The 16,028-nt window shown below is 42.8% G+C and overlaps 1 protein-coding gene across 1 annotated transcript in view; it reads left to right on the top strand.

Annotated features, from left to right (window-relative positions):
* SPAG16 (sperm associated antigen 16) overlaps window positions 1–16,028 on the top strand; it is a 289,974-nt gene that overhangs the window by 106,245 nt on the left and 167,701 nt on the right. The window contains exon 4 of the mRNA XM_066189439.1: window positions 13,796–13,981. Coding sequence (XP_066045536.1) covers window positions 13,796–13,981 — 186 coding nt within the window. The remainder of the gene's footprint in view (window positions 1–13,795; window positions 13,982–16,028) is intronic.

The following is a 16,028-nucleotide window of genomic DNA, read 5'->3' as shown; positions in this document are numbered from 1 at the left end:
AAGCTGGCTTTTTTTCTGCTATTTCTGCCAAGCTGAGGAGAATTTCCTCACGCAGGCCAAGGTTCCCAGCAGATGTCCAAACGTCTGGAGATCTTCTTTGTTGCCAAACCCTCAGTTGTCCGCTTTACCCCAGTGCTTCTCATCTTCTGTCTCTGAGGTGGTTATAGTGGCAGCCCATGTGCCATCTGGAAGGTTTGCCTTCTGAAACATTCATTATTAGGCCACTGAAGTTCTCCCAGGATGTTACTTCTGCTTTAAAGAAGTAGTTTTCCCCGTCAATAGAAAGACCAAAGAATGTTCCTATTGCACGGGACCTGAAGAGTCTCTCATTATATTGATTTTAGGAAGCGAAACTGTGTGCAATTCCATAGTGTGGTTACTGACTAGGCTTCACTTTTCATCCAGAATGACCAGGCTTGAATGAAAAACTGCCTTTGGCTTGTGTTTCTTAGTTGGTGTAGATAGTGACCACTCAGAGTTAGTGATTCACTAATAATATCTCCATTACAATAATTCAGCGAGCGGCAGGACAGAGAAGTGCTGAGGACAGCTGGAGACAGGAGAGGGAGGAAGCAGTTGGCAGAAGCAGCAGTCCTCCTGTTGAGCAATTCAGATGTATGTTTGAAATAACTACAGGGAGAAAATCCATTGTCATGAATGCTGCCCTTTGCTGAAAGCGCTCTGACTTGGCTTTACACAACATCCTGAACTTCAACACCAGTGAGTGAAAACCTGTTGATAAACCAATGCCATTTCTACTGATTGATTTGCAGCCCCTCCATCACAGATGCACAACGTCCCTTTAAAGGCTCTTTAGAAATGACCTCGATCTTCATACCCACAATGGGTGACCGTGGATAAATTAGAAATCCCAGTGGGGATGAAAAGTTAGCAAGTCATTGTGTCGTATTATTTATTTTCTTATTTAATTACCGTATCTTCATAATCCATCATTTAAATGTTAGGCTGGCCCATAAGGTGAATAGTTTTCAAATGTTCTGAATGCTTAGCTTACACAGAAATGACGTTATTTTCCTCAAGTGGTGATCTTGTGTGCTGCATTCTCCCGTTATCCGAATTTTAGACCTGAAAACAGACATATTTAATCTGGGGGGCTTTAACCTGATATTAGGTTGAAAAGATACTGTGATTATCAATTCCACAAAACAGGTGTCAAGTTTAATCTTTCTCTTTCTGGCAAAAATTTATTTAGTTTTATTAAAAATCACCATTTTGATGTAATTGTTTTGACTTAGAAATTGCAAGGGAACTTTCTGATCAGCAGTGTAGGTAACTAGATTTGGTGCTTACTTGAAATAAAAAAATAATTTCTACATGATAGCCACTTTGATAGGGAAAGGATAGAGGAATAGGCAGTTGAAATCTCTTCACAGAGTATCAATAAAATGGGATATTTCTAAACCTGTCAGTTCAGCCTCAGTGAAGCCATGAGTGTGTTCTCTGGAAGTTTTGCAGAGATTTGCCTGCTCTACAAGGAGCTCTTGGTTTCTTTTCCTGCGTATCTGTCTGATTTTCAGTCCCTGCAGCTCTTGCTGCCTGGGAGTCACCAGAAGCAGTTCAGTTTTGCTGATCATTTATGCAGGCTGTGAGAAAAAAAAAAAAATCCAAAAAAACCAAAACCCTGTTGTTCACTTTGGCGGGTCCAGATTTTGAGCAGTTTAGGTTTTCTTCTGGCTTCATCAGCGTTTTGTGCCGTGGAGCTGGAGTTGCAGAGGGAGCTGCCATCTCTCCGGGGCTGGGGAGTCTCAGTTCAGTGCTCTGATCCCGGGCGCGTTGCTCTCGCTCTGTTCGGAGTCGTCGTACACGTCAAAACATCTCTCTTAATGGAATCTCTTGTGTTATGTTTCTCTGAGTGCAATTATAATCTCGCTGCCTTTAACATCCTCGCTTCATTATTGCTTTCTTCTGTGCAATAAAGGCAATTGTATTTTCCCTCAGGTCTGCTGCAAGGGTTCTAGTGGAGTGGCTAAGGAGATATCTGTGTTTGTTATATTGTTAAAATGAGCCTTTCCTAAAGTGCAGCTGTTAAAATAACAAACATTAGTGTTAGAGTTGACTAGAGAATGGCAATTCAGTTGAGGCAATATCCAAGGTATTTGAATTGGAAATAGCCCCCAAATATTTAGGAGCGTTTAGAAGATTTTGTCTGGAGCACAAACTCCAGGTATGAATTGCGCAGTCATTTATTGTGTTTCCGTGTTTCCCTTCGCGCTGTGTGGCTGCAGTAATTTGGGGAATTCCAGGTACAAAGCAGTTGCAGTAGCACAGGTGGCGGGAGAAGTTGCCCAGCGGGGAATGAGCATCAGGACTTGCTTGATTGCTGAGGGACGTGGATGTGGAGCTGAGTTCTTATTTTGTGTCAGTTACTGCCTTTGTGTCTGAGTAGTGCGTATATAAAACACACAGGGACCGGAGGGAGGCGGCCACAGTGTTTGTGTCCATGGTTTAGATTACCTGTGAGAGTTGTTATGTTTGAAGGGTTTTCTGGTGTCCCCTCTCTTGAGCAGTCAGTGTTTAAGCTGTGTGGCCTCGTGGATGAAAGTTCAGTTTTCATGCAAAGCCTTTCAGAGAAAGGGTGGAAATTTATATTCACTTTACCGTTCTGCTTTCTCTTGTATCAGCCCAGGATTCTGCTCATGTTCAGCATTTCCATTCCTCCTCCACTCGTGGAGTTAGACTGTTATTGATCACTGTCTCCATTAACTCCCTCCCTGTCCTCAAGCTGTGTCCCTGTATTCCCAGGGCGTGGCTCAGTGAGATCATCACCTGCCCCGAGTACAGACACCCGCTTCCTGCACTGTCCTCTGTGTTTTCTTGGCCTTCACTCTCAGGACCATTCCACAGAGTGTGTTAAATATCCTTCCAGGGGCCTGGGAATGTTCAAATCCCAGTGCAGAACTTTCCACCGGCTGCGAAATCTCTGTGCACTCACTGAACTCTCTCTGCATATGAATATGCAGCTTAAAAATGATGCTTTGTACAAACATGCAAATGGGATTAATGACTGTGGTTCATTACTGGCTATTGATTGTGATTAGACAGCACTGGACCACCGTTGGGGGATGATAATGGGTTTAAAACGACCGAGCCACAATTTTGCGTTTCAGAGGAACCGAGACACAGGATTATGGCTGTTAATGTAGGTCATAAATCTGTTCTGTGCATGGAATTCATGTATCTGAACTCCTTCCAAACTACATTTTTCCCTACTTCAACAGCCTTTCGTTACAATTTGAGGATTTGGAGTCATTCCAATGGAGGAGAAATGACCCAACTGGATGGGATGGGTGTTGAGATGAAGTATCACACTGTAATGGCACGCTGTTTAATGTGTGTCGTGGATATTGATTGGTCCTGTGCATGATTCTACGTGGGCTAAATACATTATTTTAAAAATTTAACAGCGTGCAGGAAGACTTTAGCTCACACAGGGTTGTTCGAGAGGAAGTGTTGGAATGGTACGGAATAGAACTCATTTCTGGGAAATGTGGTAGTTTTGCAATGTTTACTCATTATATTTGATTTCAGGTGAAATAGTTAATCTCGTGAAGTTAATGGAGGAAAATTTACTTGGCAGTAGGCTACAGGAAGGTGGTACAACTGGACCCAGGAACACTGTTTGCCTTCAGCATAAAAAGCCTTCATAATTGTTGGAGATATCACTGGCCAGGCTCCCACGAGCTCCCTGCTTCCAGCTGGAGGCCAGGATTCTCCTGCCCCTTGCTAAATCGGTGTCTGATTTTGCTGTGGGGTGCTAGACATGCATTGGCAGGAAGCTTTTAGAAAAGGCATCTTTCTTTAAATGCACAATAATTGTAAAAAGGGAATTCATTGCTGTCTAATTTTTGCCTAGAGCCCTGCGCTGTGTAGTGCCTGCTGTCTTGCTGACACATATTTTTCGACGTCTAATCTCCAAGTTATTGTAACTAGTCTGTCTTTTGCCTTTTAATTTTTATTCCTTAGCTGGTGTGCTTCACGAGATTCCTAAAAGCCAGTTTTACATGTACGTAAAGCTGCCTTCTACCAGGCACCTAAATTATTCTAGATTCTCATTTAACCACCTCTAATTTCACGATTTTGGGGGGCAGCTAAGCCATTTTTTATACATCAAAGAGTCTAGCCTGCAGTGAATGGGAGCACACTCAGTAATTTTTTGGGGTGCACCGAGCTCAACTATTGGATTTGAATGGGGCAGGCCTGAGCTGGGTTCCGCGTGGTTTGTAACCTGCATTGGAGCAATCTGGAGAATAACATATCATTGTAACAAAAAAGTCATGCTGACAAAATGACTAAAAATCATCATAATGATCCTGAGTGTAGAACTGTAGGCTGTGTTCAGAGTGGGCCAACACTTTGGATTAAAAGGGATACTTGGGCACAGGAAGATGTTCAGGTAAGAGCAGTGGGAAAGACTCAAGTGAAACAGGATTTCCCTGTGGGTGTGTGTGGTCAGACAAGGCGGCTTTTGGTACCAGTACTCAGTTCAGAAAGGAAAGATGGTTTAAAGTGTGGAAGATGTGCTAAGTTGAAACTTGTTAATAAGTGGCTTGAATTTGTTCCCTTGAGGTTCTTCCATACCCTAGCAGGACTCGTTCTGGTAGCTAGCAGCCTGTTGTATTTAGATGTTTGCGGATGTGAAACTGTCGTTCTTGAAGCGGGAAGCAGCCTCAAGAAGTTTTCATGGAGAAGGTGAACCTCATTAAAGCAGAAGTCTGCCCCTTTTGTGACGCCTAGTCCTGGTGTCTGTCAATCCAGAGGCACTTTGGTGCCAAACTCTTGCTTTCCTGTTTGCCCTTGCTGTCACAGCCAGCTGCCAGCCAGGGGAAACGCTTCTCCTGGCACAGGTCAATGTATGAGCAGGAAACATCACAGAAAAATCTCCCAATTAGGTAATGGGGAGTGAAAAATTGCCTCAAGTTTTGCGCTTGGCGTAGTACGCGTTGACAGGATTCTGAGCGTTTCCAGCCAATAGCCTTATGGCAAAGGATTTTGCAGGATGGCTGTGTTTTTCTTCCCCAGCAAAAAGCCATGTGCCACCCACCATCTGCTGGTTGCTGCCATGCTTCCTGCCTTTGGAATGGTTTCCTTGGCTTGTAGAATGTCAGTTTGTAATTGATTTTAGATTTTTGAAATTTAATTTATTTTTTTTTCTCCTCGGCTTTGATGATAAATGAGAAGAAGAAAGGTGTTTTTCTGTTTCTGCTGCTGAGTAATCTGGCATTCACCTTCTGTAAAGATGACATTTCATGTCTATTAATAAAGTCAGTAAAACTGGGCTTAAGATTATTCTAAAGGATGAAACATCTTACACTTACTACATAAAATGTGTCTTAGACACATAGACCACCAGGATAATTAAAGCTACACCCAAAATGAACCATAGACCCAAAAAAACCCTAGGGGTTTTTAATAAAAAGTGTCACTGTAAATAATTAATGAGTCTCCTAACTCCAGCAACAAAAAATGAACTATAAGCCTGTTTCAAGGTTACAAAATCTTCGAAACAAACTCTTTGCTGCTGTGTGTTTTGTTCAAACACGGACTAAGAACATAAGGATGGCTCCCTGTGCCAGATTTTTCTGGACCATCATCCTGTTCCCAGCAGTGAGTAGCAGGGAATGTCTCAGAATGGCTAAGAATAGGAAAGGCATTTGTGAGGTTTGGTCTTAGTACTCCCCTGGACTCTATTCTTATCTCAAAGTATCTTGAGCCAGATGCTGTTTCCATGTAATCCTTGGTGTGTTCCTCTTCCAAATCTTTGTCCCATCTTTCTTTGGACCCGCAGAGAGTTGGATCCACATCATCCTTTATCGAGGAACAGTGCAACCATCCTGCCTGGTGAGCCAGAAAATCACCCATTGTCTTTTCAATCATTTTAATGGGAATATTTTAAATAGTAAATTGACTCCAGCTTTTTCTAAATTCATCCCGAATTTCACCACCTCTGGTGAGAGGAAAATGAGGGCAGTGACGAAGTAGGAGAATAAAGAAGACTTGCGATGACTGCAGAGCTGAGCTGATGTTTGGCATTTCCATGCCCTGCATTGTTTTCAGCACCGACTGGAAAATGGAGTTTTCTCCTGACCAAAGGTGGGACTCCATTAGTAGGTTCCTACTTTCCCAAGTGTAGTTGTCTGGGTCCCTGGTTTTAACCTTGTTTCCAAGTAAATTAGGTTTACAAGGATGTGTTTCCCCCAGCCCCCTTGCACATGTTCCTTATCCTCTCTTCTACTCTCTCTGGTAACTTTTCACTCACAGGAGAATTCTGGAAAAAATTGGAAGGCAGAAGTCTAAAGGATTGATCAGTTCTTGGTATCTTTATTTAATCAGCTAAGACGATGAAGGAAGTAGGCAAAAGATGCTTCCATAGGCATTCAGTGTTCATTAGTTCTGTTCTTCATGGAATAACTTTTTTTTTTTTTTCCTAGGCATTTTCTTTCTTTATCTTTCCTCTTTGACCTAGCAGAAAATGTCACCAAAATTCAAGTAAACTTTAGCAGTGTTTGCAGTTCTTCCCTTGTACTTTACTGTGCCTACTGTCAACCTGTGCTGATATTGCAAATAGCAGAGAGGCTTTTAGAATTTTGCTTTAGAATAGTTGCACGAACAGAGGTAAATAAAAGAGACATCATTTTTCCAATTAACTGGTTGGAATGTTGATTTTTGAAGTGTTTTTCCACTGTCATGGTGAAAGACTCTTACCCCTGTAACGTTTTGCACTGTACGTTTAAATTTTGCTGTTGTGTTGCTGATGCTTGTATTGTTTAAGCTCCAGTCAGATGCCGCCCCTTTGCTGCAGCTATTTTAGGACAAAAAACTTGAACACAAGTTCTCTTTGGCTTGGTTTTGTTCTGAGAACTGTTGTTGGCCACAGGGTCTTCAGAGGGACCCTGAGCAATCCACTGGAGCAGCCTGAGGTCCAGATCTAAGTCCATTGTCCAGAAACATTTGAAGCAGGAGCAGTGTTTGAACCTTGTTGGCATTGGGAGTGACACATTTTCAGGGGAGCACTGTTGGTGTGGCTGTTGCCTTCCCTTGCCTGGCATTCCACAGAGGCAGTCAGCCTCCCGAAATGCTGTAAAGTAACTCTGTGCCAAAGGCTCATGTTGTTGCTGAATATGAGTCTTAATTATTCATGTGTCTACAACTGGGGAAGTGTTAACGGAGAGGTGTCTTTGTAGTGAGAACAGTGAAGCTGGAAGGAGCAGGAGTGGGTAATGAAAGGAAATGTGTGTGTGTGTTTAGAATATATGGGAGGAAAGATTTAAGGCTTGAGAAGTTGATGTTCCATCCCTTTTTGTGGAAGGTGGAATTAATGTTTCCAAAGTTTTTTTCCGCTCTGATTGTTTCCGGAAGAGCGGGTTTACAGTATCAGTTAGGAATACCAGAAATCAGCTGTAAGGTAGAATTTTAGGTGCATTTCTTGGTTTTAAAATTGGTCTGTCCATGGAGGCAAGACAGGGCTGATGGGTGCCATGGGTTCTCCGTTGCCTAGAGTTTTGGAAAGATTCTTCTACACAAATACTTCATTCAATACAGGCATGTTTCATCCACGTAGTCCTTTGGTTTGCTGGAAACTATAAAAGAAAATCCCCCAAACCAAGCCACACAAGACCAAACAAACCCAAGTGTTTGGGATCCACAGAGCACCATGCACGAAGGTGCTGCTGCTTTACAGAAACACCACATTTCTAAAAGTTCTAGAAGTTGGCCAAGTTATTTGCATGTATGTGAATGTGTTTGAAGTGACACAACAAGATAGGATGTACCTTTTTCTTGTCTCCTAATATCTTGCCTAGTTCTTTGATGTGGTTGTTAAAAAAACAAAGTGTTTTGTTCTCCTCTGGGTTAGATATATGCGCATTGTAAAGGATTTTTTTTTGAGCTTTCCCTGTTAGTGATCAGTCTCAAATTCAAATGGAGTTTATGTGTGTAGCTGCTGAGAATTAAGGCTGAGGTTCTATTATCATATTTTCATAAGATTTAATGTCAAAATCAGCATTGATTTTTTTTTATTTTTGAAAATCAGTCATATGATAGAGGACCGTGCGACTGCCATGCATGTTAAACTGGCATCCTAAATCCTAAAAACAGCTGCTTTTTCTGATACATTTGTTTCTTCACCCCGCATGCTCTTATAAGGAAAAATAGCAGGGTACAAAAATGTTGCAGCTGTGGGGTAGCAAAACATTACCTCGGAATTTGGAACGTTTCTTTTTGTCTCCCAGGACTGAAAAATGCTGCGAATCAGAGAAAGTGTGTCATTATTGATCAGCTATTAAGTAGATCGGGCTTGTTCTTAATAGCAGCATTTTGATTTAGATGTCTGACTTGGCTTGACACAGCGCTTTGCTGTTCGTGATGTGTGTGTCTGCTCTGAATCCTGGGGTGTGCTGAGCGTTTCCTGGCCGCAGAGTGCAGCCCCTGTGCTGAAGCAGCCCTGACAGCCATCATTCCCAGCAGCGCCATTCGTGCTTCCCAGAAATCTGAGTGTTCAGTTTCTCCATGGATAATCACACATCCCCAGCCTTTAATGACCTGATGCTTTTTATGCGCAGGGAATATTGGGGAGCTTGTGTTGTAGGGGCACTGGGTCCCTCTGTTCCTGAGAACCTTTGCCTTTACTTCCACTGTCAGTCTGTCCCTCAGAGCTGCTTCCTGCTGCACTTTTGTTTTCCAATCTCCACTATCTTTTCTCCTTTGATCTATAAGTAGTGCTAAACCTCACTTGTAACTCCTTCTCCTGCTGCACATTGCCAAATTGAATCCGTCTGAGCTACCTTCCTGCTCACATCTGTTTTCTGAAAGGTTTTCATCACTGCCTGGATGGTGTATCCTTGAAATTCAGCCCAAGAAAATAGTTCTTTGTGTAGCATTTTGGGGGATTATATATTAAAAAATGCATAAGCCATAAATCTCTTCTTGTGGTTCATGATAGTGGCGGTGCTTGTTTCCCTCTGAATCAATTGCAGATTCCATCAGTCCCACTTTATACCCGAGTCTGCATTTGTTTCAAGCTCTTATTTTATAGGTGTATAAGGACTACAATAATTCATCATTTCTCTAATTTTATCTATCTCCAGAACTGAGATCTGGCTTATTAAAACTGAAAGTGTTCTGTTAACCAAAGCACATTTATACCTGACAGCTCGACAAAATTAGGGTCTCCTCCAAACCCCTACTCAGACTTCAAGCCTTTATGCTCTGCTATATGTGACAAAAGCTTCAGGATGATTCCTGTGCAACGTTATAAAAAAAAAAATGTTGAGAGATTAATCTCTCAGGGCTTTGTCTTAGGCGTGGGGGTGTAACTGCCTTAATGAATATTATAATGATATTTTTCACAAAAAATAGCAACCTAAACCCCAAGTGTTAAAAATAGTCAAAAACTTTGGGTAGGTGATCCTTCATAGTGCCAAGTTGCCCCTTAAGATCTATCAGGTAAACGATGCACATATTTCAAGCTGTCGTAGCAGCTACTTTTGCCAAGCAATTCAGTGGACATCTATTGGGAAAAGGAGGAAAGGGAGAATATAACATGAGAGGGTTGACACCACAGGTCCCAGACCCTTTTTTTTTTTTTTTTAATAAACTGCAGCAGTGAATTAAATATCTCTGAGTGTGTTCTTACTCAGAGTTTTACAGTAGTGCTTAGGATCAACCCTTGAGCTGTTTTCAGTTCCCACAATTTTATATCCAGGGATTTGGAAGAAGGATTTCTACTCCCTGAGATCGGACCTTTGCCATTATTCAAATAAAAAGGGTTTATTCAATCCTAAGGGCAAGGTCATCTTATTGGTGTTGCTGAGATAATGGTAGAAATAGGTCGGAAAACCTGCAGCTTAACTATTTTTCATCTTTATTTTTGTGTGTTATCTCCAAATATTTTTCCTGGTTTCTTGTTTCTGTTTAGTGTGAAAACAATTGAAACAAATGTTTGCTTAGAAAATTAAAACCTTCCCTTATTCCTGGGAGGGCTGCATTAACTTTTTTCAATATTTTAAAAGATTTTGGGATGAAGGCATTCTAGATGGATTGATCTAATTTCCATATCTTGATAGGAATTATGTTAAAGCGCCAAATTACAGGATACATGGATACACTTATGGCTGTGAAGCCCTGGAAGCCGTGAGCATGGCTTTGGAAATTAAGCCTCAGAAATCGGTTGGGAATTCTCTGAAGGGCATATTGAGCACTTGATCAAGGAAGGTTCATGGATTTCCTGTACCTGGACTTTCAGCAAATTCTTCTTGAGGTCATTTCACAAAAACTTTCAAGGATGCAGAACCGTCCTGAATAAAAAGGAAATTTATTTCATGAGTAGGAAAACCTGGTGAAAGGATAGGAATCCAATGCCACTTTCAGAATGGAGAAATTAATTTCTGAGTCCTACAGGGATCTATGCTGGGCCCTAAGTTATTATGATGATCTTGGAAATTAGGGAAGGGAGTGAGGTGGATGAGTTTGCTGATTAGCCAGGGCAGTGAAAAGGGGCATGCGAAGAATTACAGGAAAAGGTTCCTGTCTCAACAGCTGACTTCATGGTGAAGCAGCAGCTGAAAATCAGTGCAGGTGAACACCAAGTAATGCACGTAGGAAGACACGGTCCGGAGATAAGAATGGCTAATAGATAAGAATGTGTCTAATTATCAGTACTCAGGAAGGGGATCTCAGAGCCACTGTGGTCTGTTTGCTGAAAATTTCTGTACAGTGGTGCCAAAAATGGTAACTGAATTGAAAGAACACAGAATAAAGCAGGAAACAGTGCCCTTGGGTGCGTGTTCCTTCCCTTTCAGCTGAAAGGGTGCTGAGAGAGGTGGGAAATGTGCTCCAAGGGCTGGAATCACATCTGCACAAGGAATGAGTCGGAGTCTTCGTCCTGGCAGGGGCACAGGACAGGGCCCTGTGCCACCACGGCTGGTGGCACACTTAGACATGGGGACGGCGCACTCACTGTTTGCTTTTAATCACAGTAGTAGAATTAGAAGCACGAGACAAAATGAAGTAATTTAAGGTATTTAAGACCCCAGAAGAGATTTTCACACAAGGTATAATTAAATTTTGGAATTCATTGACATAAGAGATTGCAGGTGCCGAAGGTTTGCATATGTTCGAAAATCAATTACTCATAGGGGGAAAAAGAAAACATCCATGGATTCTTTTTATGCACAAAGAAATCCTGAGCCACAGGGTAGGTCTGGGAGGGTTTAATAAGAGAATCACTCCACGTACTTTTTCTTACTATTTTATTAAGAATCCCCTACTAGTTATATAAAATGTTACAGATGGACTCTCAGTCTGAAGCCATATGTCCGTGCCTAAAAGAAACAGAATTATACTAGTTTATATTTGAGATTTGGCCAAAAAGATCTGAAATGAACTCTGTATTTTTCATTTATGTAACGTATCAATGACCCCAAGAGATGGTGAAAGCGTTGAAGTGTTTATACAGAGTTAGAAAAAACAAAATTAGGATGCTTTTAAAAACTAAATATATGCGGAAAATGGTATGAATTTGGAAAATTACAACAGGACTCTGTCTTACTGTATTTTGAAAGCAGTCCTCTGGGCTTACATATTTTTACTGATGAACTCATAAATAAGCTACAAAAAGTAGGAATTTATTTGAAAGCCATCTTTTCTTTCCTGTGGGGGACAGCTACTTCCTGTCTCCTTTTCTTTTGACAGTGTATCAACACGTCGCTAGGTCATCTACAACATGTCAGAAAACTGTGCGGGGCAAAAAAGGGAACATTTCCAAAGATCATCTTTGTTCAGACGGATTTTATGTTTATATGCACTGGTGAGGCCACACCTCGAGTGCTGTGTCCAGCTCTGGGATCTCAGTTTAGGAAGGACACTGAGTGCTGTGTCCAGCTCTGGGATCTCAGTTTAGGATGGACACTGAGTGCTGTGTCCAGCTCTGGTGTCTCAGTTTAGGATGGACACTGAGTGCTGTGTCCAGCTCTGGTGTCTCAGTTTAGGATGGACACTGAGTGCTGTGTCCAGCTCTGGGATCTCAGTTTAGGAAGGACACTGAGTGCTGTGTCCAGCTGTGGGATCTCAGTTTAGGATGGACACTGAGTGCTGTGTCCAGCTCTGGTGTCTCAGTTTAGGATGGACACTGAGTGCTGTGTCCAGCTCTGGGATCTCAGGTTAGGATGGACACTGAGTGCTGTGTCCAGCTCTGGTGTCTCAGTTTAGGATGGACACTGAGTGCTGTGTCCAGCTCTGGGATCTCAGTTTAGGATGGACACTGAGTGCTGTGTCCAGCTCTGGGATCTCAGGTTAGGATGGACACTGAGTGCTGTGTCCAGCTCTGGTGTCTCAGTTTAGGATGGACACTGAGTGCTGTGTCCAGCTCTGGGTGTCTCAGTTTAGGATGGACACTGAGTGCTGTGTCCAGCTCTGGTGTCTCAGTTTAGGATGGACACTGAGTGCTGTGTCCAGCTCTGGTGTCTCAGTTTAGGATGGACACTGAGTGCTGTGTCCAGCTCTGGTGTCTCAGTTTAGGATGGACACTGAGTGCTGTGTCCAGCTCTGGGATCTCAGTTTAGGATGGACACTGAGTGCTGTGTCCAGCTCTGGTGTCTCAGTTTAGGATGGACACTGAGTGCTGTGTCCAGCTCTGGGATCTCAGTTTAGGATGGACACTGAGTGCTGTGTCCAGCTCTGGGATCTCAGTTTAGGATGGACACTGAGTGCTGTGTCCAGCTCTGGTGTCTCAGTTTAGGATGGACACTGAGTGCTGTGTCCAGCTCTGGTGTCTCAGTTTAGGATGGACACTGAGTGCTGTGTCCAGCTCTGGGTGTCTCAGTTTAGGATGGACACTGAGTGCTGTGTCCAGCTCTGGGATCTCAGTTTAGGATGGACACTGAGTGCTGTGTCCAGCTCTGGTGTCTCAGTTTAGGATGGACACTGAGTGCTGTGTCCAGCTCTGGGATCTCAGTTTAGGATGGACACTGAGTGCTGTGTCCAGCTCTGGGATCTCAGTTTAGGATGGACACTGAGTGCTGTGTCCAGCTCTGGCGTCTCAGTTTAGGATGGACACTGAGTGCTGTGTCCAGCTCTGGTGTCTCAGTTTAGGATGGACACTGAGTGCTGTGTCCAGCTCTGGCGTCTCAGTTTAGGATGGACACTGAGTGCTGTGTTCTGCTCTGGGTGTCTCAGTTTAGGATGGACACTGAGTGCTGTGTCCAGCTCTGGGTGTCTCAGTTTAAGAAGGACGTTGAGATGCTTGAGCATGTTCAGAGGAGGCCACGAGGCTGGTGAGGGGCTGGGAACACAAACCCTGTGAGGAACGACTGAGGGAGCTGGGGCTGTTTATCCTGGAGAAAAGGAAACTCAGAGGTGACCTTACCGCTCTCTACAACTCCCTGAAAGCTGGCTGTAGTCAGGTGGTGGTTGATCCCTTTCTCCAGGCAACAACTAACAGAACGAAAGGACACAGCCTTAAGCTGCACCAAGGGAAATTGAGGTTGGATATTGGGAAAAAGTCTTTTACAGAAAGGGTGATAAAGGACTGTAATGGCCTGCCTGGGGTGGATGTGTTTAAAGAAAGACTGGATGTGGCCCCATGGTTTAGTTGAGGTGTTAGGGTAAGGGTTGGACTCGATGGTCTTGAAGATCTCTTCCAACCTGGTAATTCTGTGAATCTAAAGGTAAAAAATCAACAGTTGCGATATAACCTGTTTTTCTAAACAGAGTTAAAGTGTTCTGCTTGAACATTTCTCACCTCCATGCTGGCTCAGAGCTGTTTTTATTCCTTGAGCAGTGGCACGCAGCTGGTGACGTCGAGCGGTGACACCACGGTGCGGATCTGGGACATGTCGAGGCGCGGCTGCATCCTGACCCTGCGCGGCCACTCCCGCGCCGTGCGCGCCTGCTCCTGGCACTCCTGCGGGGACTTCGTGGCCTCTGCCTCCATGGACGGCACCAGCAAAATCTGGGATGTCAACAGGTATGGAGGCTCTGCGGTCACTAATTGATGCCTTCATTAATACCCAGGGTCGTGTTTGAGCTCCCCATCGATTCGTGGAGTTCACTCGGAGAGCAGGGGGAAATCAAAGGCAGTGCTGGAAAAATCAGCCTCTGATGGGATTTACTAGATAAAGGGAGCTAGGAAGGACTTAAATTAACAGAGTGCCAAAAAGGAAGTATTTGCTTTCACTTGGCGTCCGTGAATCTTCGTTGCTGGGGGTTTTTTTTAAGGTAAGAGCTTCATGGAACTTCAGTATGTAATTTGAACAAGTAACTGAGAAAAACTTTCAGTAAGTTTTCTATATACCGTTTCAAGCTCATAAGTACACAAGACACTTCCAAGATCAGCCAAGTGGAAATTTATTTTAGTCATTATCTGTGTTTCAGCAAGGTGACTCTTGATTAATAAATCAAAGTATACCTTCTTTATTATCCAGGCAAATGCATTTTTATGACGGTGTTTTTAGAAACACCTGTGTATTTGTGCTTACCAATTAATTATTAGTTCCTTAACTCTCTCCGGTTGTCTTCAGTTTTGATTAACTAACACCTTGAAGAAATGGGATGGATTTATCTCTTTCCAAACTATCTCTCTATAAACTAGACTCCTGAATTACTGTACTGTAGTGGTCTGATTTTTAACAGCTGAATGTCATCAGGCCACAGAGAAGTTTCCAGTCCTATAGGCCTTTTCCCTGCTTCTTTATTATGCAGTCTAATGGATTTTTCCATTTCCTATCGGTCTTTTTCTTCCTTTGCATTTGAATGAGATAAAATACCCCTTCATGATTGTTGGCCACTGCAGGGGAAGAAGCTTCACTGAAAAAAAAAAACAAGGGAAAATTTCTTCTTCTCCTCGTTTTTCCTAAATCCCTCCCAGTCTACTGCAGTTGCAGTGAGCCCTTATTGGAGATTTTTCAAAGTGTTGCAGTTCATCCAGATTCCATTGAGAGTTAATTAAAACTCTGTCAGTATTGGATTTCCAGTCTTGATTTCAAACCGTGAATTGAGGAAGCATTAAATGATATTAAAAATACTGTTTGCAAAACGGGATAACCAACCAATCCTTTCATGATTTATTCCAAATTATTTTGGGAAAAAAAAAAACAAACCAGCAAACAAACAAACAACAACAAAAACAAACCAACAAAAACAAACCAAGTAGTTAAGGTTTGGCAAAGTTCAAGCCAGCTGAGAGGTGGCTTTTTTGAGAGAAATGGCCAGCCAGTCCTGGGAACAGATGATGCTTCCACCGTTGCTATCAGTAATAGACATTAATGGTCAGTGTTTTCCTTAGAAATGGAAACAGCAAAAATCTAACGTATTGTTGCCTCTTTTCTTAACCTGTTGTATGGTTCTAATGCTCTGATCATCCTTTATGGCATATTCATGACCTTTAAGAAAGAATACTAACAATAGCTTTAGTTTTATGTCAGAATGGGTTTGAATTTGCATAGACAAAGGTTTTGTTTAGACAGTTGAAAATGCTTTCTCTACCGAGGAAGCTTTTGTAGTCAGAGGAATCAAAGCAAGCCTTCACCACCAACCCATGGTGCCTCCCACTCGCACTCATCACCAACTCCCATTTCTGCCTCCAGCCTATCTGAGCTGTGCTTTGCCTCTGAAAATAAGAGAGTAACATCCCAGCCATGATGTGAAAGGCTGACTATCCATGCGGAATCATTGAAACACCAAACAATGCAAAATCCCAGTAGCTACAGGCAGCAGGAAGTCGTATAAAAATGTGACATAGTCTGATTAAAATAAGATGTATTCACAGTTTGGAAAAAAAAAACCAAACAAATCCCTCACTGCTGGATTTGTGGTGTGTTCCCAGGAAAAGCCATGTGCTGGGTGCTGTTTGTTGCCTCAGTGCATAACCAGGTGAGATCTGCTGTGGTTGGTTCAGGTGGATTTGTAGAGCTCTGTGTGGCGTAGGCACTCGGTATGAAACGAGGGCTGTGCAGAAATGACGCACTCTTGAAGAGTTCCTCTACAAGGGGTTTTGGGACAAGATGTGGCTGTTT

This window comes from Chamaea fasciata, unplaced genomic scaffold (assembly GCF_029207755.1).
Source record: "Chamaea fasciata isolate MVZ Bird 193981 ecotype frontalis unplaced genomic scaffold, bChaFas1.0.hap1 SCAF_8, whole genome shotgun sequence".
In the NCBI taxonomy this organism is placed as follows: domain Eukaryota; kingdom Metazoa; phylum Chordata; class Aves; order Passeriformes; family Sylviidae; genus Chamaea; species Chamaea fasciata.
This window is presented reverse-complemented; position numbering and strand designations above follow the sequence as displayed.